Source organism: Anopheles moucheti, chromosome 3, assembly GCF_943734755.1.
Source record: "Anopheles moucheti chromosome 3, idAnoMoucSN_F20_07, whole genome shotgun sequence".
NCBI classification, from domain to species: domain Eukaryota; kingdom Metazoa; phylum Arthropoda; class Insecta; order Diptera; family Culicidae; genus Anopheles; species Anopheles moucheti.
This window is the reverse complement of record NC_069141.1, coordinates 72,745,077-72,772,767: the sequence shown is the minus strand read 5'-3', so window position 1 is coordinate 72,772,767 and position 27,691 is coordinate 72,745,077. Positions and strand designations below refer to the sequence as shown.

At 50.4% G+C, this 27,691-nt stretch overlaps 2 protein-coding genes across 3 annotated transcripts in view; both read right to left on the bottom strand.

The window, feature by feature from the left end:
* Positions 1–529: 529 nt before the first annotated feature.
* LOC128304402 (obscurin) lies at positions 530–22,452 on the bottom strand. Its single transcript, XM_053041589.1, has 24 exons — positions 22,374–22,452; positions 19,884–22,251; positions 18,454–19,739; positions 17,147–18,253; positions 16,283–16,417; positions 15,396–15,635; positions 15,186–15,327; positions 14,086–15,037; positions 13,105–14,020; positions 11,777–11,911; positions 10,588–11,367; positions 9,438–9,604; positions 9,252–9,366; positions 8,671–9,169; positions 8,497–8,600; positions 7,969–8,431; positions 7,763–7,902; positions 6,512–7,691; positions 5,234–6,446; positions 3,728–5,149; positions 2,227–3,658; positions 1,936–2,161; positions 1,722–1,827; positions 530–1,651 (listed from the first exon to the last, which is right to left on the bottom strand). Exons 1-24 carry the CDS (start codon positions 22,435–22,437, stop codon positions 1,514–1,516), a joined length of 15,330 nt encoding a protein of 5,109 aa, XP_052897549.1. The 5' UTR covers positions 22,438–22,452; the 3' UTR covers positions 530–1,513.
* A 1,237-nt stretch (positions 22,453–23,689) lies between these two features.
* Positions 23,690–27,691, bottom strand: part of LOC128304404 (obscurin-like) — a 30,192-nt gene continuing 26,190 nt past the window's right edge. The window contains exons 7-8 of one of the 2 annotated variants that reach the window (XM_053041592.1): positions 23,894–23,986; positions 23,690–23,763 (exon numbers count right to left, since the gene is read on the bottom strand). In XM_053041592.1, coding sequence (XP_052897552.1) covers positions 23,755–23,763; positions 23,894–23,986 — 102 coding nt within the window. In that variant the 3' untranslated portion in view covers positions 23,690–23,754. Of the gene's footprint in view, positions 23,987–27,691 lie in introns of both variants that reach the window. The other variant, XM_053041591.1, reaches the window with a different exon arrangement.

Below are 27,691 nucleotides of genomic sequence, written 5' to 3'. Positions count from 1 at the left end.
AGATGAAAGATCAGTTGACGGATCAAGCGCTATGATCACTAGAGGGAAGGGTACAGCTAAATGAAATGCTACCACGTGGTACGGAAATTTGTGCTACCTCTTCGTTGATCATGCTCTCTTGGTGTCAGAAACCAAAAATTCCACCGTTTATGAGCGTTTTCGACGGACGCGATCGGCGCAAAATATGAAAGAGATGCAGGATCTGTTTTGCCTTTTCCCCCACACTCTAATGCGTTTGATAGGAATGTGGCACCGACATGCAGACGTGGTTAATGCCATTATGCGAGAAAGTTCTTGGGAAAATTTCGCCAGGGGCCTCTTGTGGTACCCTTCGGGGCCCCCTCTAGCCTATGTATACACCTTTTAACTATTACATATTTTTTTGGGGCCCAAAACACGGCGAGGCCTTTGGCGATCGCCTACTCCGATTACCGTTTGATCCGCCGCTGGAAACAAGGTTACTCTTACTTACCATACGTTCTTCAAAACATTTTCTCAAACGGTTACGGAATGAATTTAGACACATTGCTTGAACAGAAACATAAAGAAAAACAATTTTATTTCTCCGGAAAGGTTATGATCGAAGATCAGAATTTGTGCAAATTAATATATCAAAAGTAAAACCCCTTTTCGAATCCATCTGTACGTTTATGGGACTAGGAAGCAAACGTAATTTTGTATCACTAAGCAATAATAGTAAATATACAATGTACAAATAAATAAGTTACACTCTTTTTCCGGCACCTGCTCGCAGCGAGTGCGGATTCCGACAAGAAAAGACCAGCCTGTGCCGTTCTCGAAATGTTCCTAAACAACTAGAGAGTTAACGTACCGCGCGCACTGCGCTGGGTGGAACGACGAACGCCCGGTTTTTCTTAGGGATGTGTATAACAGTGGTGTTTGTTTTGCGGTTAAAAAAGTCATATAAAAAAAGATCCCCCGGGGGTACGCGTATCCATAAGCCCAGCTCCCATCACATACCTGGCAAACTGTGTGTCGCGCGTATAAAAACGTGTTACGATTGTATATAAAGAACAGGATTTGTTAAATCGTTGCGTATGCTGCATTATATTATGTTTTTGATTAAGTGTTTTAAACACTATTTTTTAATGTTTTTGTTTTATATCGTATGGCTTCGTTTATAAGTACTCTTTTTCAGTTTGCGAGCAAACAAAATGGATAGAAAAACGATAACTCGACGCACGAAACGCTACTAATGAACAAACAGCCCACCAAACGCACAACAATATCAAATAGCGAATAAATTTGACAATGGTGGCAACGGTTGGGGTTAAGCATGGGTTTAAAACGACAAAACGACACAAAAATCCATCTCGCCATCAGTGCCATTTACAGTCGAAAGAAATAGCAAACAAAACAGAAGGCGAAGGACAGTGTCGTTGTGTGGGGCGCGAACAGACAGAGGCGCGCAAGCAAAGCAAATAAATAACGCTTGAAAACGGAACACACTACGATGAAAGGTAGGAGAAATAGGTTTGCAGCAACAACGGCTTTAGAACGTGGTCAGCAGCTCCTCCTGGATGCTGTTGGATCGCAACAGCTGACGTGGGGATTGGCCGCCAAAGTTGGAGATCGTCTCCGACTTGGTGGCTTCGTTCGTTTTCATCGTGTGATATTCTTCGGAAATTTGCTGCAAAACAGAAAGAAAAACATTGTGCATTAGTATTGCTGGATGAAGGTTTGAGACATTCGTAACGAACCTTCAAGCGGTTGCCTGGGAAGATGGCACGCTCGCGCTTCTTCGTCATGAAATCGGTGTGGACCAACCAGCGATGATCGAAACATTCCTCGACCGTTGGGCGCTTGCTGTAACGATAGGTTTAAACTCGTTTAGTACCATTCTTACAGGCTCATTATCAGATGACGTGGGATATATGAGTCATTGCGACATGCGTTGGTAGGCGGATCACTTACTTTGGTGCACGCTTGAAGATCAGCATCAAGAAGCGGGTCGCCTCGGCGGTAACCTCCTTGTACAGGTTTTCGAACCGGTAGCGCACGAAGCTTATGTTGGCGCGGGTTTCTGCCTCATCCTGGCCACGGAATGGGCTGGTGGCGGACAGGAACAGATACGTCAAACAACCGACCGTCCAGATGTCGGTTTGCGGCAGTGCCGGCTCATCGTTCAGGATTTCCGGTGCTGTAGGAAGGGAATACAAGTTATTGCGGGGTTCTTCACGCTATTCAGGCCATTCGCGAACTTACGCATAAAGTCCAACCATCCCGACCGGGAAACATTAGTGCCGAGCTTAGACACGTACTGCGCAGAACCGAAGTCTACCAGCTTGATGTTAACCTGGCGCACCGACGCCATTACAATGTTGTCGGGCTGCAGATCCAGATGGCAGATACCGCGCCAGTGCAGATACTGCAAACCATCCAGCACCTGGTTGACGATGGTGGCCACTATCTGCTCACTGTACTCCGACCGGCTGCTCAGATAGGTGAGCACATCTGCACCCTGCAGCTTCTCCATGACCAGCGCCGCGATGGAGGTGTTCTTCGGACGGAATGCCGCCAACAGGGCAGCGATGCGTTCGTGGCGCAGTGTGCGCAGCACGTCAAACTCGCGCTCCACCGCCTCGGCCGCACGCTCATCGCCCAGCTCGAATATCTTCGCCACCACTATCTTGTCGGTTGCCTTCTCCAGACCCTTCACCACAATCGAGTACCGGCCGCGCGACATCTCCGACATGAAGGTGTACTTCTCGTTGTAGTTACCCTCGATGCTCCACTTGAGCGGTGTCTTTTCGTAGCTGTAGTCCAGCCGGCCGGTGCGCTCCTCCGGACCGACCTGCTGGCCCGATTCCGTCAGCTGCTGCAGATGCTTCATGGCGCGCGTGATCTGAATCTTGGGCGCGCCCGGGTCCAGCGTGGTAATGTTCTTCGTCGGTAGGCCACGGTCGCTCCAGCCGATACGGTTGTACGCGGCTAGCCGGAACTGGTAGGAAACGTTCGGGCGCAAATCATGCACCAGGAAGAACTCGTGATCGATGTTGCACGCCACGTCCACCCAGTCGACCTTGCCGTGCTCCTTCTGCTCGAGACTGTAGCAGATAACCTGCGAGTTACCGTCGCTGCGCGGTTGCTTCCAGCGCAGCAGCACCTCCGTGTCGCTCACGGCGACCGCATCCGGTGCGTCCGGTGCGTCCGGAATAACAGCGATCACCACCCGGCACCGGGCAACCGTCTTCGCGATGCGGTTGCTTGCGACCGCCTTATACACACCGATATCGTTGTGCGTGGCCGGATGGAACTGGATCACCGATCGGCCGTCCACATCGTCCAACACCTTGATGCGGTTCGTATCGGTGATGACCATGTCGTTGCGGAACCAGGTCACCGACGGTTTCGGATCACCGACGGCATAGCAGATGATCTGGTTCGGTTCACCCTCGCGGATCGAGATGGTTTGTGGCTTCTCGCGGAAGAACGGTGCCTGTCCCTCCCGCTTGCACTCAATCAATGCTTCCGCTTCCGCGTACGAACCAAGACGCGTACCGACCTCGTTACGGATGCGGCGTGATACGGTGAAGCTGTCATCCGTACCATAGCGTGTGATGCGGCTGCGACGCTCGTCGTCGATTTCTTCGTCCATCACGTCCGTAAAGCGACGACGCTCGCGAATAATGGGCAGCTACAAATGGAAGGAAGTGACGGTAAGTGAACGGAACGAAGACTCTTATTGGAAATGCGCAATACTTACACTACCATCGTAGTTCGAATCCGACACCAGGCTCGGTGATCGGTGCTTCGCGATCTTCATGTACTCGCGCAGACGGCACGGGAAGGTAGTATCACGCAGCTGAAGCAGATACGTGTCCGGTCCGTACTGGTAGTGGCTTTCCGACTTGAACGAAGCGGTCTCGTAGTCCGGATGGTTGTCCTTCGACACGTACTCCTCCCACTTCTTGCGCTTGTGCGGGATGTCATCGACCTGCATCGGCGGTGGCGTACCTTCGGGCGTGAAGATAATGCCCGGCGGGTAGACCATGCGCGACGGATGGTCGAAGCAGCTCATCAGCGGTCGTCGGCGGTACCACGTGCGGCAGGATGCGTTCGTGTACCAGTCGCGGTAATGGTAGTAGTAGCTGCGCAGCCGATCCGTACCAATCTGGTACTCCTCGAACGTGCGACGGTAGATCACATCGAACCAGGAGTGATTCAGCGCATCGCGGATCGTCATGCGGTGCTTTTCCTCGTACACCAGCAGCCGCGTAATGAAGTCACGCGCTTCCGCGGAAATGTTATCCCACACCGAACCGATAAACGTCCACTTGCCCTCCTTGACGCGGGTCAGCGTTTCGCGATCGTTGCGACCGAGGAACGGACTAACGCCACCGAGCAAGATGTACGTGATGATACCCACGCACCACATATCCTGTCCGAGGCCAACGCCACAGCGATTGATCACCTCCGGTGCGATGAACTCGGGCATGCCGTAGTCGAGCGTGTACAGCTTGTCATCCTCAATACGGCGCGCCAGTCCAAAGTCGCAGATCTTCAGATTATCGCTGCCGGGGTGCGCAATCAGGAGATCCTTAATCGTCAGCCCCATGTGACCGATGCCGCGCGTATGCATATGCTCCAGCCCAAGCAACACCTGGTACACGTAGATCGCGATCTGGCGCTCGGTGTAGTAATCGTACTTGAGCAGATTGTCCCGCACCAGCTCACCGCCGGAAGCAAGCTCCAGCACGAGCGTGATCGAGCGGTTTATGTCGTACGCATCGTGCAGCCGGATAAGCTTGCGGTGGTTCAGTATGTTCATGATGTCTACCTCGTTGAACATAAACGGACGCAGGTCGGGACTGCCGTACATGATCTTGGCCGCAAAGTTACGACCGTTGGAGCGGTCCGTCGCATGGTACGTGATGCCCTGCGTGCCGCGGCCAATCTCATCGCCAAGGTCGTAGAAGTCCTGGTAGACCTTGTTGCGGGCGCGTACATACGGCGTACGATGGTGCGCATTGTACACGTAGTCTTCCTCGTTGTCTTCCACATGCACCGTCACGGATGAGCTGATGGAACCGATTGCATTGCGTGCGCTAATCGAGTACAGACCCTCATCCTTCTTAATCGCATCCGTCAACAGTAACACACACGTATCCGGCTCGTAGAAGATCATCTAAAAAAGATCCGGAACATAGTAAGTAACCAGAGCATTGAACTCATCTCCCAAGTACAGTTTGTCCCATCCGCTATATCTTACCTTGATGCGAGAGGATTCGTGAATCGGTTGCCAATCTTTGTACCACTTGATGTCGGGGAATGGTACACCGGTGATCTTTGCCTCCACACGTCCCGAACGGCGTCCCATAATGAACACCTCTTCCGGACGCTGCAAGAACCTGGGATATTCGCCCAGCTCCAGACAGACACGCTGGCGCACGGTGCCATGCTCGTTGGTGGCGACCGCCTCGTAAACGCCCACATCCCGATCGGTCATCCGGTTGATGAACAACGTGGCCTGGCCGTTGCGCGTATAGCTGAAGCTATAACGACCGCCCGCCTCAATGATCTGATCATTGAAGTAGTACGTCATTGTAGGCTTCGGATAACCGTAAACGAACCAGAACAGGCTCACGTTGTGATTCTTCGTGCCATACTGTACGGGTTTCTCCTGGCGCAGGAACTCTGGCACCTGTGCCTGGTGGCGATGGCCCGGCCGCTCGACGTCGAAATCGCGCGGATAGAACGACGACGTGTCCGGACGGAAGTCACGGCCCGGTCCAAGGTACGGATAGAACACTGGCGGTTCCGGTTCCAGCTTCTGGCGGTACGTCTGCACGTACGGGCTCGGATCGCTCACACCGTACAGATTCTCGACGCGGATGCGGAACTTGTACTCGCGGAACGGTTCCAGGTTGCGGACCTCGCACGAACAGCCCCGAATACCCGAACGCGTCGTGTGCCATTCACCGTCCGGTAGTTCGATCATTTCCAGCTGATAGGTGACCGGATAACGCGGCACGGTCGTCATCGATGGGCGCCAGGACAGCGTTAGCCGGCGATCGGACAACTTGGAGATCATTGGTTTCTCCGTGAGTGGATACGGCGGCGTGTGCAGCAGATCCTTACCCTTGCCCTTGCCGTAACGACGACGGGGCCGGTAGTCGGACGGTTCGAACTTCAGGTTGGCATGGCAGATGGCTTCACCGAGATTGTTCACCGCCTTGCAGCTGTATCGTCCCAGATCTTCCTCCTGCACATCGTCCACAATAAGTCTTGCCAGACCGTTCCTTTCTGCCTCGATGCGGTACTTTTCGCTCGGCACTAGACGACGACCATCACGGATCCATTCGACCGTCGGCATTGGAAATCCATCAACACACACGGTTAGCTTAGCCTTCATACCATCCAGCAGCGTCATGTCGGTGAGCTTCTTCATGAATGATGGTGGCGTTGGTTCATCGCGCTTTTCACTGTGGAAGGAAATGCAATAGGTTAGCAATAGTTCTTGGTCATAGTGGCGTACACACACACTTACATCCTGGTGACGACATCCAGCTTAGCCTCAATAGTGCTGCTACCTTCGCGGTTGGTCGCAGTGCACGAGTACAGACCCGTGTCGTCCGGTTCGCACTCCTTGATGTACAGACAGCAGCAGTCACCTTCGTACTTCATCTTGTAGCGATCTCCCGCATGGATGGGCGTTTCGTTCTTGTACCACTGAATCTCTGGGCGTGGCACTCCGACCAGCTTGGCCGGGAACTTAGCCTCCAACCCGGGCAACTGCTGCAGATCGGAGAATGGATACACAAAGTTTGGCTTCTGGAACACCTTGCGCACGATCGCCGCGGCACGGGTTTCTGTCTCACCGAGCGGGTTCGCCATCAGGCAAGCATACTCGCCCGAATCGGACATCTCCGCCGGCATGATTGTCAGCCCAACGCTCTTGCCGTCGCACGTCACCGAAACACGACCGGTCGGCTGCAACGGTTCCCCATCCTTCGTCCAGATGACCTCCGGCGCAGGATTGCCGGCAAAGCGGGCCGAGAACGTGAGCTCCTTGCCCTCGTCGGCCGTGATGTCGCGCAGGCCTCCGAGGAAGCTGGGCGGTTCCTCGGGCAGTGATGGATCGGTCGTTGGCAGAATGGTTACCGTAGCAGCGCTGATCGTTTCGCCATGTTCGTTCGTCGCGATGGCCTGATACTCGCCACAATCCGTACCGATGCTTTTGTCCAGCGCGAGCGTGAAAGCACCATCCGTGTCTTCGGTAATCTTGTACCGGTCACCGGATACGAGCGTACCGTTGTGCGTCCACTTGACCGATGGTTGCGGATAGCCGATCACCTTGACGTTCAGCTTCACCGGGAAGCCCTCGATGATGTTGACGTTCATCAGCTCACTGACGAACTGTGGCTTCTTGCCCTTCGGTACGATCTCCGTCAGCGAGGCAGACTTTGCCTCACCGTTCTTGTTCTTCACCTCGCACGTGTAGATACCACCATCTTCGGCCGTAACACGATCGATAATAAAACCGATCAGACCATCCGGCTGGTTGATGAAGTTGATGCCACGCGTCTGACGCAGCGGCAATCCATCCTTGAACCAGCGCACCTCGGGCATTGGGAAGCCCGCAATTTCGGCCTCCATATGCAGCGTATCTCCAACGGTGAGCTTGTGGTCCTGGAGCAAACGCAAAAATACCGGAGGTCTTTGCTTTGCTGTGGAGAGATATCAGGGAGATCATGAGAGTACGGCTCAAGGTAGAACACTCGCATCATAAAATACTTACGAGTGACAGCAACACAGCATTGCGTGGTCACATCACCACTCTTGTTGGAAAGCACCAGCTTATAGCAGCCGCTATCACCCGGCAGACAGTTCTCGATCACCAAGCGACAGATACCGTCATGGCCGTAGGTGATCTTAACGCTGGGAAGAGAACGAAAGAATTGAGGTTTTAATGCATTCCTGATGTTTCCCACTAAGCACACTTACTGATCATCGGCCTTGATTTCGTTGGAATCCTTGTACCAGGTCATCTTTGGCAGCGGGCTACCATCGACGATGCAGCGCAACTCCAAACGATCGTCCTCCTCGAGGTCCAGTGAGCGATCCAGTCCCTTGCCAAACACTGGCTGTTCGTTCTTGACCTGAATGTTAAACTTGGCCTCGGTTTCACCGCCGATGCTGGTTGCCAGACAGGAGTATTCACCCTGCAGCTCCGGCCCGAAATGGGTGATGAACAGCTCGCTCGTCACCTCCGTATCGCCCGACGTCACGATCTTGATCTTTGGTTCCTGAGATTCCTCGTCGATCTGTTGCGTGTCGAGCGGGGTGCCGTTGTGCAGCCACTGAATCGCTGGACGTGGCACACCCTGTACCAGCACCTTGTTGTACACGTCGGCCCAATCGTGCACGGTCAGACAGTCTGGTTCCTTGGTAAACTTGGGCTTCGATGCTATGATTGAGCAAATGGAACGTTATGTAATGTCTGGTATTTAAAACATGTTAGCTGTGACTTACTTTGCACATTGAGCTTAGCGGTAGCCACAGTTTCTCCCTGGGCGTTCGAAGCCGTCAGCGTGTAGGTGCCGTGTTCGGCAAGAGCGCAAGATTCAATCACCAGTCTGTTGAGGAACGAAAAACAAATCACTCATTTCCCTAGTTCATAATATAACGCCCCAGGATATCGCTTACGTGTAGACCTCCTTCTCAATGTCGGCAATGACATCGCAGTTGTCATTGTTGCACAGATTAAGACCATCCTTCGTCCAGGTTACCTTCGGTTTCGGATTCGCCTTAACGAGCACCTGGAAGACACCCTGCGTGAACGGCAGCACCGTCGTGTCGTGGAAGTTTTCAATCTCTGGCTTCAGCAGCACATCCAACCGGCCGTTCGATTCGCTGATATCGTACTTGTTCTTCGCCTGGAAGGTATAGTCACCGGTATCGTAGTGACGGGCCTGATCAATGTGCAGCGTGTAGGTGATCTCTTTCAGATTGTACTCCAGCTCCTTGATCTCCGTCTTCATCTGGATGTAGTCGTCGGCCTTAACCTCCGCACCGTTCTGCAGCCAGGTGATCTCCGGTTCCGGATCCGAGGTGAGCGTAACGGTCAACGACACCGGTTCGTTCTTGTGCACGGAAATGTTCTCCAGACCCTTGAGGAACTTCGGACGACGATATTCCTTGCAAGCTGCGATAAAATGGACGAGAATCAGTAATGGTACGATAAGGATAAGGAGAAACGTGCAAGCACTATTTGCTGTGAAACTTACGAATAACGGTCAGCTTCGCTGGTAGCGACTTTTCGCCAATGCGGTTCTTCACCACGGCCTTCCATTCACCAGCATCCGCCTCCTTTACGTCGCGGTTTTCGATCTTATAGGTCGTCTAGTGGGTTTCACAGTTTAATTACATTAGTATGTACTAAAGTGCTCCTCCTCCTTCGCAAGATTACTTACACCCGAATCCGTGATGCGGATACGATCGCTAGCCTTCACAAGCTCATCGTTGTGGTACCAGGACACCTCCGGACGTGGAATACCATCGGCTTCCACCGTCCAGATCAGAGGCAGCGAGTCGAACGTCGTCACGTCTGCGATATCCGTCTTCAGGATCTCCGGCGATGCTGGGTGGATAGTAATGGCAAACGTACGATTAGCAAGGTCACATCACCAACATGGCTGACAGCTGTGCAGGCCGAACTACCGACCGCTAGAGGTTTGGGCTGGTTAGTTCCGATAGTTGCTTGGTGAGTGAAGTTTGAAAGTAGATATTATCTTATAGAATCGATATCACAATATTTACAGCAGTATATACAGTACGACTAGTGACAGAGATAGTGACAGACAGGCGGACAGACAAGACAGTAAATGGTGAGCGGCAATTGTCAGCTAATGAGCGGTAGACTGTACAGGTGAAAATTAGCCAAAGAAAAACGGCAAAGTAGTATCGTATAAGGTATGTGAGTGCTCCAATCATGTGGGGCAAACAGTTGCCGGCTTCTAAACTCATCGCACCAATCAAACGGTATGTACACAATTTTGAACTATTCTAACCACAGTCATCTAATAAATAAAACTCCCTACCCGCAAACCATACAACCCACTAAACCGGGAACTAAACACACGCAAGTAGAACGATCAGTGGAAGGAGGGGTAAGAAAAAGATGGCGGCTATGTACAACAGCTATCTACAACGAAATTTGTTGAGTGTTGTCTTGAGTGGTATAATTTGATGTAATGCACAATTTGCGATACCTTGCAAGGACATGCAAGGTACAAGCTACACGATAACTTACCGATCAGCATCCTTGCCGGAGTAGCTTAATCCAAGCGCGAGCTATTTGCGTAAAGTAGACACATTTGTTAGTGAAGCTATTGTTTTCTGTAACAAACCAATACCAATTTAACCGCAAGTCTAACGTTAGGCAATAGAAGGAAAATGGATTGGAAAAAGGGGTAAAAGAGGAAAGTTTTCTCTTGGAAGGAGGAGAAAGAAAAACTCAAGGAAGCAATCATAGTTGATCATGCTGTGTCGTGTGTGCTTTCAAACCGTTCGGTGAGAATTTGTAGTGTGCGTGTGTTTGGGTTGGGTGTAATTATTTTATACCTTCAGGGCGTGCCGGTTCCAGTGGAACAGTCGTAACAGCTTGTTCGGCGTTCCCATCAACGGTACCGTCTATAATCGGTTCCTTCACTAGAGCTTTCTGGCTAGCAAGGGCTCGTTTCTCGACTGCTTCCTCCTGTACCGGTTCGGGGTGTTCTGGTTCGTTCTCGCTAAGCTCTCGTCGCTCGAGCGTTCTACCTTGCTGGGGTAGTTCATCCTCGAAGGATACCTTCTTTTCGATCATTCGTTTTCCACTTCGCTCTTCACATACTCCCGCTTCGAGCAGGTTACCCTTCCGCGGGGAATCTGGAACGTCCTCCATTTTCATTTTCTCCGTCTTTGCGTCAAACGATCCCTGGGAGGCATTTTCCTTTTGAAGCTCACTCGTATCGAGCGTTGCGTTTGTCGGTTTCGGCAGCTCACTCTCAGCACCGGTGCGACTGTTTTGGCGCGACAGAAGCAGTTCATCTTCCGACGCGGATGTGATCGATACGCCGCGCGATAGTTTGCCCTTCGGTGTTGCCTCACCATCCGATTCGATCTCCTCGATTACGGTGCGGGTTGCGGCCGACGCTTCGGTTGCCGACAGCTGGGACTGATACTGTCGCTTCTGCTCGGGCGACGTGAAGGTGATCGTGTCAATCTCCTCCACGTGCAGGGCGGACGCGTGCGGTCTGTTGGGGTAGATGATCTTTTGCATCACCTCCAACGGGGAACCGCTGTCCTCCTCGAAGATGACCGTTGTCGCGCGCATCTGATGCACTGAGTGTGACTCATCGGGCCCTTTTACGGGGGGAGGTGTAGGTATGTGGATTTGGTTGTTGTGCGTGCAGTGTGATTTCATATCAAAAGGATACATAAAATGGGATATATGCAGTGTGAAAGAACGGGAATTTGTGCCATGGCCGCGATCAAGTGTTGCACAACAAATGCTTGGACAAAAGGTGTACTAAAGGACTGAAGGGAACTAAAGGGGACTGTGCGGGGGTGTTCATGCCTTTTCATGCCTTCGTGAAGGAGGGTTTTTTCTTGAACATGAACAGGTGTTTTCGTTTCGGAATTTTCCGTACAGGAGTGCAAGCTGCCCAACACATGGGCAGGACGCTTGCGATAAGGGGACGGGATGGGGGAAGGGGGGTTTCGGAACAACACTAAACACGTACGTAAGAACGGGCTCACACCGGTAAATTACCTGTTACGATTGCTGCGTGGCTTTCCTCGGTACACACCGAAACCATGATCGTCTCACCGTGCTGACCGATCTTCATACATTCACTTATCATACGGTGGGCTTCGGCATTCTCCCCGGGGCTCGCTACAATGGCCTCTGGCGTGTGGAGAATGGCCGTAACACAGATTTGCGGTCGGTTGGACATTTGTTTAGACACATTCGTCGCGTGGTGATCGAGACGACACGCAACGGTGCGATTTGGGTAAAATACAAAACAGAATGTTATTTGTACAGTGTTGCTTTTTCGCGTGGATGCAGATGTTTGCCCCGTTTGCCGACCATCACTTGTAGGGTGAGGCTTGGTCAAACGAGTTCGATATCGTGGAAACTATTGAAGACACTGAGGAAAACGGTCAAACCAATTGTGATTGTACATCTTAGCTTAACTATGTACACGACTGGCTTGCGGCGGAAATAGGATAGGAAGAGAGAGTCTATGCATCTATTTAGCCCAGCATCGCGCAGGAGCAATAAACAGCAAGTCAACAGGGTGGACAGGAGCAGTGTCTAGTAACTAGCAACAGTGGTGATGCTAAACTAAAAAATAAAACACGGCAGGCAAAAAGGGTAAAACTGCAAACGAAACAGTCTCTCTCCCTCCATGGCGGACAGGTGTTGTTACCCTCTTGTGCGGAGATCGGTTCCACTGTCGATATCTTCCTCGCAGGCATCGGAGCATCGGCGGCAACGTCGGGCACCTGTTCCGGTACCGCGATCGGTGCAGCAAGCGTCACCTCGGTGATGACCTCCTGCACCAGTGTGATCTCCTCGGCAACTTCCACCGCCATCACGGCCGGCAACGGTTCCTCCTCATCTTCCGGTTCCTGTACGCACTGCTCCTCCTGCGACTGGACCTGCAATACAGTTTCCTCCACCTCGAACGCAACCGTTTCGGTAACCTGCGCTGCCTCCACTTCCACCACCAGCGGTGGTTCCCCATCTGCCCGCTCTTCTACATATACAGCTGCGTGTGTAGGCGGACACGACGTGGTTATGTGAGTGTGTATGTGTGTGTATGGGTTTGGACAATTAACAAACGAACATATAGAAAAGGATTATCACAGGGTTTTGCTCTTGTTTGCACGTGTGTGTGTGTAGCTTCAAAACTATCGATACAGTGTGAAACATGGTATTAAGAAAACCAACATATAGAGCGGTAGCACCAACACACAACCAGCTAGTTTACAAAAGTAGAACCATTTTCCCGATCTTCATCATCCACGGTAACCTATATGACGTCTCAGACGGGGCTAGGAAAGGTAGGAACATACGCACATTACGATACTCACTTTGGACAACGACAAGGCCCTTGGTAGTCGCGGTACCCATCGAGTTGACAGCCCGCACCTCATAGTCGCCGGAATCCGCACCACGTACCATCGTCAGCGAGAGCGTGTAGTTCTCGACGCGCTGCGAATCCCGCTTGATCGTCAGCCGTGCATCGGTCTGCACCGGCTGTCCATTCTTGAACCATGTCACCTCCGGTACCGGCTCGGCGTAGATCTCCACCTCCAGCGTGAGCGTGGTGTTTTCGTCCACGTCCGTGTCGACGAGCGGTTTGCGCACCTTGGGCGAACATTGCACGGTCGTCTTGGCGCTCGTCTCATCCGTGCCGAGCTCGTTGGTGAACTTCGCCCTGTACACGCCCTGCTGCTCGGCCTTCGCTTCCTTCAGCACGAGCTGATAGTACAACCCATCCTCCTGGAACTTGTACTCGTTGCGCGACTCGGTAATCTCAACGTCGTCAATGTACCACTGCACCTTCGGGCGTGGATAGCCGTCCGCCTTCACCTCTAGCACCACATCCGTGTCGCCCTCCTTGCAGGTGAGTGCGGTCAGCTGTTCACGCACCTTCGACTTGGTGCTCACGTTAACCTGTGACTTCTCCGTCACCGTGCCGAAGTCGTTGATGATGTCCGCCGTGTAGAGTGCGGTATCGTCACGGTTGGCAGCGTGAATCTTCAGCACGTAGCGGCCATCTTCCGCGATGATGACGATGCGCTTGCCATCGGCAACTACCTCCTTGCCGTCCTTGTACCAGCGCACAATCGGGGCCGGGTTGCTCTCCGCCTTCACGACCAGCTCGATGTCCTCCTTCTCGTTGACGACCGTTTCCTCCTGCAGGTGCAGGGTCGTTCGTGGTGGGGAGTTGATAGTAAACTCCCAGAACTCGGACGCCTGGCTGATTTCGTTCATCGCAATGATCTGCAAACAACAGTGCAATGCAATTAGTAAACATCTCGCAAATCCCTCTCGAAGGCATCTCTTACCGAATAGTTGCCAGCATCCTCCAGGATGGTGTGGTTAAACTTGATGATGTAGTAGTTCTCTGCCGTAAGGAACTTGATGCGATCGTCCTCCCGGATTTCCTTACCATTGCGGAAGAAGCGCACGGTTGCCGCCGGCACAGCATTTACCTCGATCGACATCTTGTACTGTTCCTTCACCATCGCCGCCATATCGTGCGGTTTCGTGATGGTGGGAGGCGTCTTCACAACCAAATTAATGAACGTAGAGTCTTCGCCGAGCTCGTTTTGGGCCACGATCGAGTAGGCGCCCGCATCCGACGGCTGCACGTCCTTGATGACGAGCGACACTGACTCGGCGTCCTCGTAGAGGAACTTGTACCGACCACCGGGCTCGATGATCGTACCCTCGTGGCGCCAAACGATCTCCGGCTTCGGGTAGCCCTTGACCTTCATCTCGAGCAGCGCTTTGCCGCCGATTCGGGCCAACGCTTCCTTCGACTCGACCTCCAGGTGCGGCTTGGATGGTTCCTGCATGAGCTGATTCACTTGTCCCTGAACGGTGAGTTCAGCGCTACACTGGATGTTACCCGAGGATGTCGCGGCAACACAAGTGTAAAGTCCAGCATCTTCGGGCTTTACGTGCTGGAAGACAAGCGCCAGCGAGTCGGAATCATCCGCCATCAGCACCTTGAAGCGCTCCTCCGGATCGAACGCAATGCCGTTCTTCTTCCACACAAACTTCGTCTTATCGTCCAGGTTGTCGAGCTCGGAGAACAGATCGAGCTGGTCGGCCACGAGCAGCTGGGCTTCGGTTTTGGTCGTGCCGAACTTGTTCCAGGCCGTGCACGAGTACACACCGCAGTCACCTTTGTGGACCTCCGGTATGATCAGCTCGTAGAATCCGGTCTCCGCATGGTCGCGGTTGATCTTCATGCGCTTGTCGGTGTCTAAGATTTCCTTGTCATCCTTGCAGCTGTTTCGGATCGTTTGTTTATAGTGTTTGGAGCGGGAATATAGTAAAAGAGCAGACACATGCAGTTGGCGTCATGCAATCACTTTGGAAGCGTACTACGGTTAGGGTCGACTACGTCGAGTCGTGGCGCATGCCTCTCAATACTTACAATCGAACCTTCGGCGCTGGGTCGCCCTTCACCTTGACCATGAAGGTAAGGTAGGTCTTCTCGATTACCTCGGTATCCTTCAGCTGAATGGAGAACACCGGCGAGTTGGATTCCGACATAGCCTTGCGCTGCTCGGGTGTCACTGTGGATGCAAACAGTAGTACAGCGTTAAGGATGAAGTACGAAGCGCGGAATGAACATTGTACATACGCGTTTCGACGATGAGCTGCGCTGTGCAGGAGGCATTCTCTGTGCCGTTGATGGCACGGGCGGTGTAGATACCGCTGTCCTGTTCGCGACAGTGCTGAATCTCGAGCGTGTACGTCAGATCGTCGCTCTCCTTGGTGATCACACGGTCGGCCAGACGATCATCTAGCGGTTTGTTGTCCTTCAACCATTGCATGTTGGACATCTCGTCCACTTGCACGCTGAACTTGGCATTTTCACCCGCTGTTAAGCAGAAAACGAACTCCATTAATATCCCGTGCCGTACAGTGCTGATGCGGATGAAGGATGAAGGTGGTAAGGAAACGTTTGTCCAGGAGTCAACACTGGGCGTGGTGAGGGACGTAGAAAGAAAACAACAGGGATATGTCTTTGTTGGGGAATTTTCCCAAAGGGAACGGACGGACAGAAGCGTCACACGTAATGGGACGTCACGGTACAAGAACAATTACAGTGGACGGCACTGGGACGAGTACTTAAAGCGTAAACTCTACAAAGCTTGTATCTACAAAAGCAAAACGAATAGGGTGTTTGATCGCAAGAAGGTTTAGCTTTAATACCGACAATCTCCTATGTTCGGTCACAGTATTGGATCGTCAGGTTGCAAAACGGTGTTGGAGTAAGCGGTATAGACGCAAGGGACTTGAAAACCAGGTACAGTGAAAGCAGAAAGCCGTCGTTTTTTGACCTTTACGACCTGTTTCGAACGCTTTTCAAAGGGTGAAAACAGATGGCACGTTCTGCAATCCGGAAGAACCATTCGGACGATGGTGAACGGGGGTTCGGGATATGACCACCGGTGGGGCCCTATAGACTGTGTGCGTCTGGCTGATGGTGTGTTTGACAGTGGTAAAGAACGGATGAACACTTACGCTCCACAGTGAGACCACGGATCGGTTTGATGAAGTGCGGCCGTATGTTGGTCGGTACGCGGATCTTCTTCGTGTTGTTCGTCGACATCTTGGACTCGTGGCGCGTCTCTATCGCAGCTAGTTCTTTCTCGTGAGCTATATGAGGTACGCATGTACGTGGAAGGTAGAGAGAGCAGTGATGGTTGGAAGGGGAGTAGGCATGTAAAATTGGGTATTATGAGTTCCAGGTCGGAAAGTGGACAATGGGAAGTTGTCATATCAAGCCAACCATTAGGCAGTGGTTACGTGTCAAATGGTGTGGTATGTCGCGTAGGTGGTAAGAGAATAGAAATTAAATAGAAAAAGAAGCATTCCATTAGAGAACGAGCTGTAAAAGTGGCCTCACAATAGTACAGGAAACGAAGAGTGAAGGAGAGTTTGACAGAGCGTTGTGAGAGATGATTGATCAGCACGTGAGAATGGTGTACGATGGATGATCTGTTAGTTGATTAGGTTGATATTTAACGAACAGACAAACACACACACACAGTGAGCTACAACCATCGATATACGACGTTTCAACAGATTACAACGAGTTACGTCACGTTACATAGAGCCATTAGTGACAACGAAGACGGACACATTTACGTGGCAGTAGTTCTTCACGAAACAGCGAAACGATCTGCTGCGATCTGCTGCAAAAACATAGCGTGCGTGAATAATAACAATCTGGATGTAATTTCGTTTCAAGTTTGCAGGGTCAACACTACGGTAAATGCATACGGTACTACATTGAAGGATTTGCAAACATGGTGCCTGGTGTTACGACAACATACAGACACGGAACATCTACGGAACATGATGCTGGCGCTTTCTTTTCTGTACCTTCAGTGGTGTGACTCCTGCGTGAGGATAACCGCGAAGATGAGTAGCGCGCGTGCGCCGAACCGTACTGATCCTCCATTCTGAGCTCTTTCTCGATCAGCACCACGTTCGGGTCGGCCGTACAGACGCGTGTGCCCGTTACCGGATCCTCAACCGTGTACTGATACTCGTACACCGGTTCCCGCGGACGTTTGTCTTCCTCCTGCTCCGGGATGACGATACTGTCGAACTCGCCCTGTTCCGCCTTCACGATCGTGTCCTCCGCGTACAGGACGGTTTCGTCCGCCTTCTTGCAGATGTTCTTGATGCCCTTTAGCTTACGGTGGGCGGCCGCAATCGAAAAGTCCGGATCGGGCTCGTTTATCTCACCGTCGAAGAAGGCCTGCGTTTTGCGCTCTAGCTCGTCCGTATTGACGACCAGCTTTCGGGTAATCTTGGGTGGCGGTGGTGGTGGTGGACGCTCCTTCTTGATGAACACCTCAATCGTTGCCTGATAGACCGGCGGTGGAGGAGGATCAAAGAACGTGGGCAACTGCAATGGTGGCGGGGTTCGCTTTCTGTCTTCACGTCCGTTACCGTCGTTACCGTCTTCGTTACCACCGTTGGCGGAGCCTTGGTCACCGGCCGACTGCTCTGACGGGTCGGAGGATGCTCCCCCCTGTTCGTCACTACCCTGCCCCTGATCGGCAGACTGATTGTTGGAACCTTGCTCGGAACCGGCACCAGTCGGTTGGCTATTGTTGCCTTCTCCACTGGTGGTCGCCTTGCTAATTTGCGGAAGTCTTGGTTCGGTGCTGGTCTCAAGTACCGACTGTACGAGGTTCCTAGTGGCAGCAATCTGCTGCAGGAACTCCGAGGCAGTTTCCTTGATCTGCTGTATCTCACGGATGCTGCGCTGTTCGAACTTGCGCCGTATCTCTTGCTCCTCGAGCTCGCGCACACGCTTGGCCTCCGCTAGGGCCGCCTTTTCACGGGCGTATATTTCCTCTAGCTTACGGTTGAGTGCCTCCTCGCGCGACTTCTGCTCAACGACACCTTCGACGGACGCGTCCGGTTCGTCGGACACCGCCGCAGGTGTAGTACGACCTGTTGCACGTGCGGTATCCGCTATCACACGATGAGAGGGAGGCGAACAATCGGGGCGATAAAAATATTCAGATGGAAAGTAATGTACAGTGAGGTACGATGGAACTTCTTACACGATATACATGAGTATGGGGATGAGATGTGGTGTGAGTGGATGAGAAAAGCAGCGAGTAGCGCAAAAGAAAGAATAGTAAAATATTGAAAAAGCCGTCGCCACTTACCTTTTCTAGTCGTAACAGTCTCTACCTTCTTGACACTTTCACTAGCCTTCTGCACGGTTGTTGTTTCAGTCCTCCTTTCCTGCACCTTGACGGCGTCAGTCTTCTTTTCCGCCTGCTTCGGTGTCGGTTCGGTAGCTTTCTTTTCCGGTTCCGGTGCCTTCTTGGGCTCGGATACCTTCGGTGGCGATGCCTTCTTCGGCGACGATGCCTTCTTAGCCGATTTTGGTGAGTCTGGACGGCGTGACGTTTCCTCCGTCTTGGTTGGTGCTTCTGGAATCTTTGGTGATTCCACTGGTTTTACCGCTTCCTGCACCGGTTTTGGAGTTTCCACTTTTTTGACCGATTCGGGAGCTTTCACAGGTTCTGGAGCCTTTGCGGGTGCAGTAGTCTTGGGTGGTTCCACCTTCTTTGCTGGTTCCGGAGCTTTAGCTTGTTCGGCAGGCTTGGCAATAGTTTCTGCAGGCTTTACTGGTTTGGTAGGCTCGGGAATCTTCGTTGGAGGAGCGGGTTTTGAAGGCTCGGCAGGTTTTTCAGCTTTAACTGGCTCTGGCGACTTTGCTGGTTCCGCTGGTTTCTTGACTGGTTCAGGTGTCTTAGTTGGTTCAGCAAGCTTGACAGTCTTGGCTGGCTCAGGTGTTTTTGCTGGTTCAGCAGGCTTGACAGTCTTGGCTGGCTCAGGTGTCTTAGCTGGTTCAGCTGGCTTGACAGTCTTGGCTGGCTCAGGTGTTTTAGCTGGTTCAGCAGGCTTGACAGTCTTAGCAGGCTCAGGTGTCTTTGCTGGCTCAGCAGGCTTGACCGTCTTGGCTGGCTCAGGTGTTTTAGCTGGCTCAGCAGGCTTGACCGTCTTAGCAGGCTCAGGTGTCTTAGCTGGTTCAGCTGGCTTGACAGTCTTGGCAGGCTCAGGTGTCTTAGCTGGCTCAGCAGGCTTGACAGTCTTAGCAGGCTCAGGTGTCTTAGCTGGTTCAGCTGGCTTGACAGTCTTGGCTGACTCAGGTGTCTTGGCTGGTTCAGCAGGCTTGACAGTCTTAGCAGGCTCAGGTGTCTTAGCTGGTTCAGCAGGTTTGACAGTCTTAGCAGGCTCAGGTGTCTTAGCTGGCTCAGCAGGCTTGACAGTCTTAGCAGGCTCAGGTGTCTTAGTTGGCTCAGCAGGCTTGACCGTCTTAGCAGGCTCAGGTGTCTTAGCTGGCTCAGCAGGCTTGACAGTCTTAGCAGGCTCAGGTGTCTTAGCTGGTTCAGCTGGCTTGACAGTCTTGGCTGACTCAGGTGTCTTGGCTGGTTCAGCAGGCCTGACAGTCTTAGCAGGCTCAGGTGTCTTAGCTGGTTCAGCAGGTTTGACAGTCTTAGCAGGCTCAGGTGTCTTAGCTGGCTCAGCAGGCTTGACAGTCTTAGCTGGTTCAGTTGCCTTGACTGGTTCAGCTGTCTTAGCTAACTTTACTGGTTCAGCTGGCTTCGATGGCTCTGCAGGCTTTGCCGACTTCACCGGTTCGGGAGTCTTCGCGGGTTCAGCAGGCTTGGTTGGCTCAGCTTTAGTGGACGCACTGACCGACGTGGATTTCGCAGCAGACTCGATTTTCTTCGTATCCTCCTGTACTACTTTAGCCGCCTCCGACACCTTTTCCACCTTTTCCAGTTTCGACTTCTCGGAGACCTTAAACGGAGCGGCCTCTTTTTTCGGCGATGGTGATTTAGGCGTTTTCGGTGTTTTGACCTTTTTCGGTGAATCTGGACCTTTATCGTTGGTTGTTTTGGTCGTTTGTTCAGGAAGCTTAATCGCTTCGGGGATCTTCTTTTTCGTTTCCGAAACCTTTGCTACTTGTTCGACTTTAGTCGCTTCCTGAGTTTTGGAAACTTCGACACTCTTCTTGACTACCGTCTCCGATTGCTTAGCTTCGGAAGTTTTGGTAAGCTCGGTGGTAGTTGTTTGCAGTTGTTGTTCTTCCTTTTTGGCCGGAACCGGCAGCTTCGAGTTGGTGTAGTCATCGGCGTTCTGTGACTGTTGTCTCTTGAACGCATACTTCGCCTCAATTTGGGCAATCTTCGATTGAGGTTCCTCGGTTGTTTGCTGTTGGGTTTGATCTTGTTGCGCTACAGTTACAGTCGTTTCCGTCGTCGTTTCGGCGGTCTTCATCTCCTGCAGTTGCTGCTGCTGGCGTGCCTTAAGCGCGGCGTACTTCGATTCGATTTGTTGAATCTTGGACAGTGATTCAGTTTGGGGTGTATCCGGTGCGTCTGGTTTCGTTTCAGCCGTACCGGTCAAGGCCGTTTCTACCGATTCCTTTACCAGTTCCTTCGCGTGCTGAATGTGTGCGGTGTATTTAGATTCAAGCTGCTGAAGTTTAGTGAGTGGCTCTTGTACCGTTTCTACCGTGACCGAAGAGACAACGGTTTGCTGCTGTTGTTCTTGGACAGCAGCGGTCGTTTGCTTGGATTCGATCAGCTTGACCGACTCTTCTCCAGAGGCACCGCTGAGTGATGACTTGCGGGCAGCAATTTTCGATTCGATCTGCTGAATCTTCGAGACAGACTCTTCCTGCTTCTGAGCAGCATATTTAGATTCGATCTGCTGGATCTTTGACACTGCCTCAACCTGCTGTACCTGCTGTGCACTCTGCTGTTGCTTTGTCACGGTGGTAGTAGTGGTGCTGGTTACCTGCTGCTGCTGCTGATTTTGCTCCTGCAGCAACAGTTCCTGCTTCTGCTTGAGCGCGGCAAACTTCGACTCAACGATCTGGAACTTGGCGTCGACGATGTCCGACTTCTGCTCAAGTTGCTTCTGCTTCAGTGCCGCGTACTTCGATTCAATCTGCTTGATTTTGTTCTGCTGCTCGAGCAGCTGCTGCTGCGTCTGTTGCGCATCAGCTGTCCCCTCGACAACGGCGATCGATTCCTGCGATGAGCTCGAGGATGCGGTCGAAGAGATCGATACAGTCTTGCTTTCCGACTTGCTGCTCTTGGTGACGCTTTCCAGCTGCACCGCCTGCTGACGTTTCACGGCCACGGAGCGTTGCGATTCGTGCTGCTCCTCCTTAACGGCAACGGAGGATGTCGCAACGGTGGCGGATTTCGTTTCCGACTGCATCACGCTCGACGCGGTAACGACGCTTTCCTGCTTGGTGTGCGTTAGGTCAAGCTTTTTGGCCGATTTCTTCACCTCGAATGCGGCCAACCGTTCCTGCACGGAAGCGGACTTCTCTTCCTCGCCTTCCTCGGTCGACGTTTGCTCGCCCAGCTGCTGGGGCAGATGCTGCTGCTGCTGTTGCTGCAGATACTGAATCTTCTGCAGCGCCTGGTGCGACTCATCCCGGCTAGTTTTGTGCTTAAACACCACGTAGCTGTCCGCGATGTCCGACGGCTTGATGTTTTCATCCGTCTTGTGCGCTTCGATGCGCTGCGGCAGCTTGATGATGCTATCGTCGATGTTCGTCTGGGTCGGATCGAGCCGCAGATCATCGTTCGAATGTTCCTGCAGCGCGACCGCATTGCTAGCGTACTCGTTGATCTCGTAGATCCAGCGCTGCTTCGCCTCCTCGGAGTACGCGATCAGATGGACCGGATCGGCACCCTTCGCCTTCGGCACCAGCTCGAACGCGCGCGTATCGATATCCCGCAGCTCGCAGTCCGGCAGCCGCACGATGTCCTTGAGGATGAAGATCGACCGCTCGTCCGACAGGCGCTTCACCTTGGTGACGAGGATGCGCGACTTGAAGAGGAACAGGTAGCGCTCCTTGATCTTGTTCTCCCGGTCCCGCACGCCAAAGTACTCGTGGGCGAGCACCCGGCCAAGCTTCTGCAGATTGCCTGGTGAAGAGCACGTGGTAAAGGGGGTAGGGGGAGGAAGGGAAAACAGGTGGATATACACGGTTTGGTCACGCTTTGTTTGTTTGTTTGTTTGGTGCGAATGCGCCGATTCATTTGCCTACCTCGGAATCCTTCGATACCCTCGAGGAATTTGTTGTTTGCCGCCCGGCTCGGCACCGAGAGCATCAGCTCGAGCGCCTTCTGGATGTCGAGCACATTCTCACCGAGCGCGGTCGAGTACTTGAGCAGTTCCTGTGCGCCATCATGTATGTGTGTGTTTTTTATTATTATTTTTTTTTATTGAAGAATTTGAACAAGATGAACAGCAGAATATGAGTCACTGGCGTGAGCAGAAGGTATGGTGTCGGATTGCTGTGATTGTGTGCTGAACGTACTGGCTGTGGGATGGATGTTCTATATACCGTAACCGCGATGTGTACATAAGGTGTACACACACACACACTACTTCATTTTAAGTGTGGGATGCTGATTGTAGTATATTACGCTTTACTCTCATACTTTCAAGTGTACTTCGTGTGCTTTTGTAACATCGTTTTTAAGCCATTTTTAATTCAGCTATCGGGAGTCTCGCGACTAGTGAAAGCATTTGAAATACAAAATGGAGCACGAGCTAGTTACGCGACTGGTTGGTTATTCAAGTGCTACTGAATGATTAATTGCTTTCCGAATGTAGTATTGGTGCGACGTTGTAAGCGGTAGCGATTACCAAAGCAAACGCCTTATTGCATCACCACTGACTCACTCCGCTCTTGCGAACGGTGAGAGAACAGTCCGTTAACCATATCACAATCCATCAACGCGTGTGTTTCGGTTGCGAATACGTACGCGCGACAGCGTAATCGCGTCAAGGTATGTTGTGCCATTGCGTCACTGGTTGGGAATAGAATGAACAACATTCATCGCAACAGAAATAATAAATACAGGCGGCACTCTATCTGGGTATAAAGATCATTCCCGTACGGTTTGCAGTACAAGGTTTTAATGTAAAATGTATATAAATCTCTCGCGAGATACTAAACCAAACCGGTCGGTGCATTTCATATTCGCTTCCTGGATGCTTTTCTAGCGGCAAATCTTACGAGCTGAATCGACGAGGTTTGAATGTACAAAAGCCTCCCTGCCCTTTCCAGACCGAGGGGGAGTGCTAAATTTAGCGCTGGAGAAACTGTGCTGTTGTTTGTTTGTTTATCGGTCTTGACTTGGTCGATGATCGCCGATCGATCGACTATGCTGTGTTGGCTATGTTGTGGTGAAGGTTAATGTTGTTTTTTTCTCAAACTTTCATTATTTTTTTTAAACCGAATCCGAGTAGATATTTTGCTGATGTCGAAGGGGCGAATGTTTTTTGAAGGCCAAGTTTCCCTTTCTCGCTTTAACAAGTGTTTTGTGTTCCAATAGGTTCTTTTTGTTCAAATCAGTGTTAGTAGTATGAATTGCAATACTTTCATCTAAAGCATGCTGCTACGGTTTTAGCTCAGCTGATTAGTTGCGCTGTAGTTAGATGAGATGGGAATGGAAATCTCGAGCATGAATGATGGATGTTGAATGTATAGGTGGTGTGCGTATTTCCAGTTTGTTACCAGTTGCTCACCATTGTTTTGTTTTTTGTGGTGAGGCTTACCTTGAAAAGTAGTTTGTAATCGTTGATGCGCTGGATCGGTAGCTTCAGATGCTCGGTGAGACTTTTGTCGTCGTCGATTTTCGCCGAAAGCTCCTACAATGATGCTCCAACGAAAAGGACACGCACACAGTAACAAAAAAAAAACAAACGGAGGGAGGAAAAGAGAACGAAACGAAAAAAAAAATACAGGATTGAACTTTTAATTAACTCGATCACCAAACATTCACTGACACTTTAGACGCAACACATTCATAAAATTCCACCGTAAGAGCGAAGGGTGCACTAAAGTGGTCAATCGCTGCTACACTGCACACATTTTCTACACTTTAATGTCGAATATTTTCTTCCTAACGAACATATGCGCACACACTGCAACGGGTTCCGCAGCGGAGGGGTTAGCGACACAAGATTTAGCAATAAATTAGCCAGATTGTCACTCGAAACGGTAAAGACTCGATCGTTCGCAGTGGTGGGTGTAGGCACATATTTGGAGCACCAGTGGCATTAAAAATAGTTCGGTTGATAAAACGGAACGAATGTGGTGTACGATATTTCGTTTCGGAGGGAGAAATAAATCGATCGAATCATTGGTCGTCCCGCAAGCATTGGGAGACTATTTTTAATCACGATCTTCCATCGGTTTCCCTTGATGGAGATGGAATATTGTAACGATTATATGTGTTTTGCTCTAGCGCGCCACAGCGATCAGTGTTAGTAGCTTAACCAACCCGGTAAAAATGTTCCAAAAATAATTTTAAACAAAAAAAGCTAGCAAAGGTCAACCGGACGAGAAAGAGAAAATTGAAAAAAAACTCATTAAAAAACAGTCAATAGAGGCCAAGGTTGGTATCGTGACCAATCGCGAAGCATATGTTTACCAAGTTGTAGAGCATCTGGAAAAGGGCCCAATGGGCGTAAAATAATTACCCCTTTTCTGACCGGTGTGACCCCCAACTTTTAGCAGCTGACCATCCGCCGCATAACCCGCCTACGAAGGTAACATCTACTGATGACATATTCGCTTCGTCCCCGAGTAGCAAACAGGGGCACCATTTGGCTATTTTGCGGAGGCACGTCCGACGTCGGCATTAGTCAGTCAACGCTGAGTAACGCGCTGTGCCGTGGGCAGTACATTGATTGCTAGCCAAACAAATACAGCGCACACCAAATCTACGGCACAAGCTTTCGCACAACCATTGGGAAATAGGTGTGGTAATGTCAACCTTTCACGTCGTATGTGGTTCATTTCACGAGCGTAATATTTTACCACGGGGCCAAGCCAACGAAAGGTTGTTTGTTCCGTTTGCCGACATTGCTTAGACCGAAAGGATCTAGTGCGGTGTGTGATGGAATCGCTTGTAGAAAATTATGACCTTCAACGGTACCGTATGTGGAGCAATGTCGGCATGAAAATGTTTGTTTTATTTTGGAATGAGAGCAGTTAGAAGTTATCTAAGAATGGTTCATGGTTCAAAATTAGTTAGAGAAAATTTCAGTTCAAAAGAGCCAGAAGTCAGAAGGAAATTTATCTTCTAAAATCATCGATGGAGACGCCTAGTACTTTAAGTAAACATTTCAAAATTCTTACTAGTGGTTTAGCTACATAAAACTGTGATAACATTGTCATAAAAGCATAATTTTAAATGAAATTAGAGCTATATTAAACAAAATTACAACACTACGAAAAGGGTAATGTGTAAAAGTATCATTAGATCACAACCATGATCATGTAATGGAGACGCCTGGTGGCTCAGTTTAAATTTAATTTTTTTAAAATTTTTTATTTAGAGTTAATTGGGGTATATGATGAGGCGTAGGGAATTAATACTAAACATAACAAACATAAACCAATGGTTTCATAAACCATCGCACTATTTCAATGCAAGTTTTTGCGTCTGTCCATTAATTCAAGATATTAAAACTGTATGGAGACGCCTGGTGCCTTGTACAATCCAAACTCCAACGTCCAGTGTTTTGATATTTGTATTAGAAATGCATATTTTTAGCAAGATCCACGATCGTACCATCGACGGGACTGGTCTTGCCGTATGTTTTGCTAACATGTAAAACAATATTTATCCGCTTTGCTGTTTTGCAATCTTTTGACGCACACAGTTCTAATTTTTCTTCCGTTACGACACATCGGCTAAATTTATGTGTTCCGTATTGCTCTAGCTCTCGCTGTTCGTTCGTTGAATGATTTAAAGGTTTTGAATGAGATTGTTTATTTAGGCAAGTTTTGCATCTTTAGCAAAGCGCGGGGAGCGTAGGTACGCTTTTGCGGTTGTCAAGTTTGCGTGTGTGGCATCGCTCGGAACGGAAGGTGATAACGAAACGTAACGTTTGCTTCCTGTGTTTTCCCTGTGTGGTCTACGATTCCCAGTGCTTCGTGCCGCGAACCTCGCGTTTCCCCCATCGGTGGTTAGTTTGGTATGGTTTTTTGGGTCTGGTCGCAGGCTGGTTGGTTGGTTGTTATAAATAAAATTCGTTCCGTTTCGCGCTACGGACGACATGTGTAATTAAAGCTGTCGTGAATGCGGACGGTTGTGTTCTGTTTTTGCCGTATTTCTAATAAGCTAAGGCAAAGTAAAATCTGGCTCTCCAACCAACGTTTAATTGAGGAAAAGATAAACCGATTTTGTAAAGAAATTTAAAGTAGATTAGAAGTAAACCATATAAATGGAATAAAAAATATATCACTATGATCTGACTACAAATGGCTGAATTTGCGCGATCATTGCGTGGGCGAACGTGACGTAAATATGGGGGTTGAATTTTTATCTTTACTTCACTTTTTGCACATTTTCCACACTCTCTCTCTCTATCTCTTTCCTGCCATTTTCTTCGTCCCACAAACACACCTACACACACAACCACACTAGAAGAAACTATGAACTTGTGCAGATTATATCAGCGCTCGAATTAGAAAATGATTTATGCGCTCAAACTCAAGTGGCTCATCATTACTAATTTGTTTTCCACCACATTCCACTCTTGATAGAACATTTTAAAATATTTCAAACATTATCCATTGATTTGTCGCATACACACAGCACTGTTAATTAAAGCTTTCTTTTACGGGCAATAGCTCGCTCATTTCAAGCGATGTGGTACGGTGTAAGATAATTTTTGCTGTTACACAAAACCCAGAAAAAAAGCACGATCAGTTTGTACAAAAATAACACAAAACTTGACCACAAGTTGCTTTCTCCACCGACACAGGCAAGGGGGAACATTTATGCAAGCACTTGTTTTTCTTGTCGTACGGTGATATCAACGATTATGCAATAATATGCCAACAGTAAAGGGGTTAGCATTTCACCATTTTTCTTTACGGAAGGCTAATAAACATTTTTAAACTCACTTTAAATACACTTTTTCTGTTGCTTCTCGAAGCCTACAGCTTCACTGCAGGTTCGTATAATTCCTCGGGAGGATGGATAAAATCACGGTCACTCGTTATCGTATCGCGATCAGGCGAACTCCAGGAATAACTACATAAACATCAAACGCACTCTCACACACACATACACCGAACCGTACCGGATCCGCGGAATACAAGCGCCGGACGGGACGGAAGCGTCGGTGGATCTTTTCCCACGGACACGCGAAAACTTCACGGGCGGGCGCACAATCTGTTTCGGGGGTTGCTCCGGATCGATCTTTCCACTGGCAGCTTTGAAGTACGACTGAAATTCGGCCACCCCATCGACCGTGAGCGAAAAATATAGATATTTCTAAAATTACGTCCGGACCGAAAAATTTCCTTTGCCGACAAGCGACGAGAGCGCGTTGTGC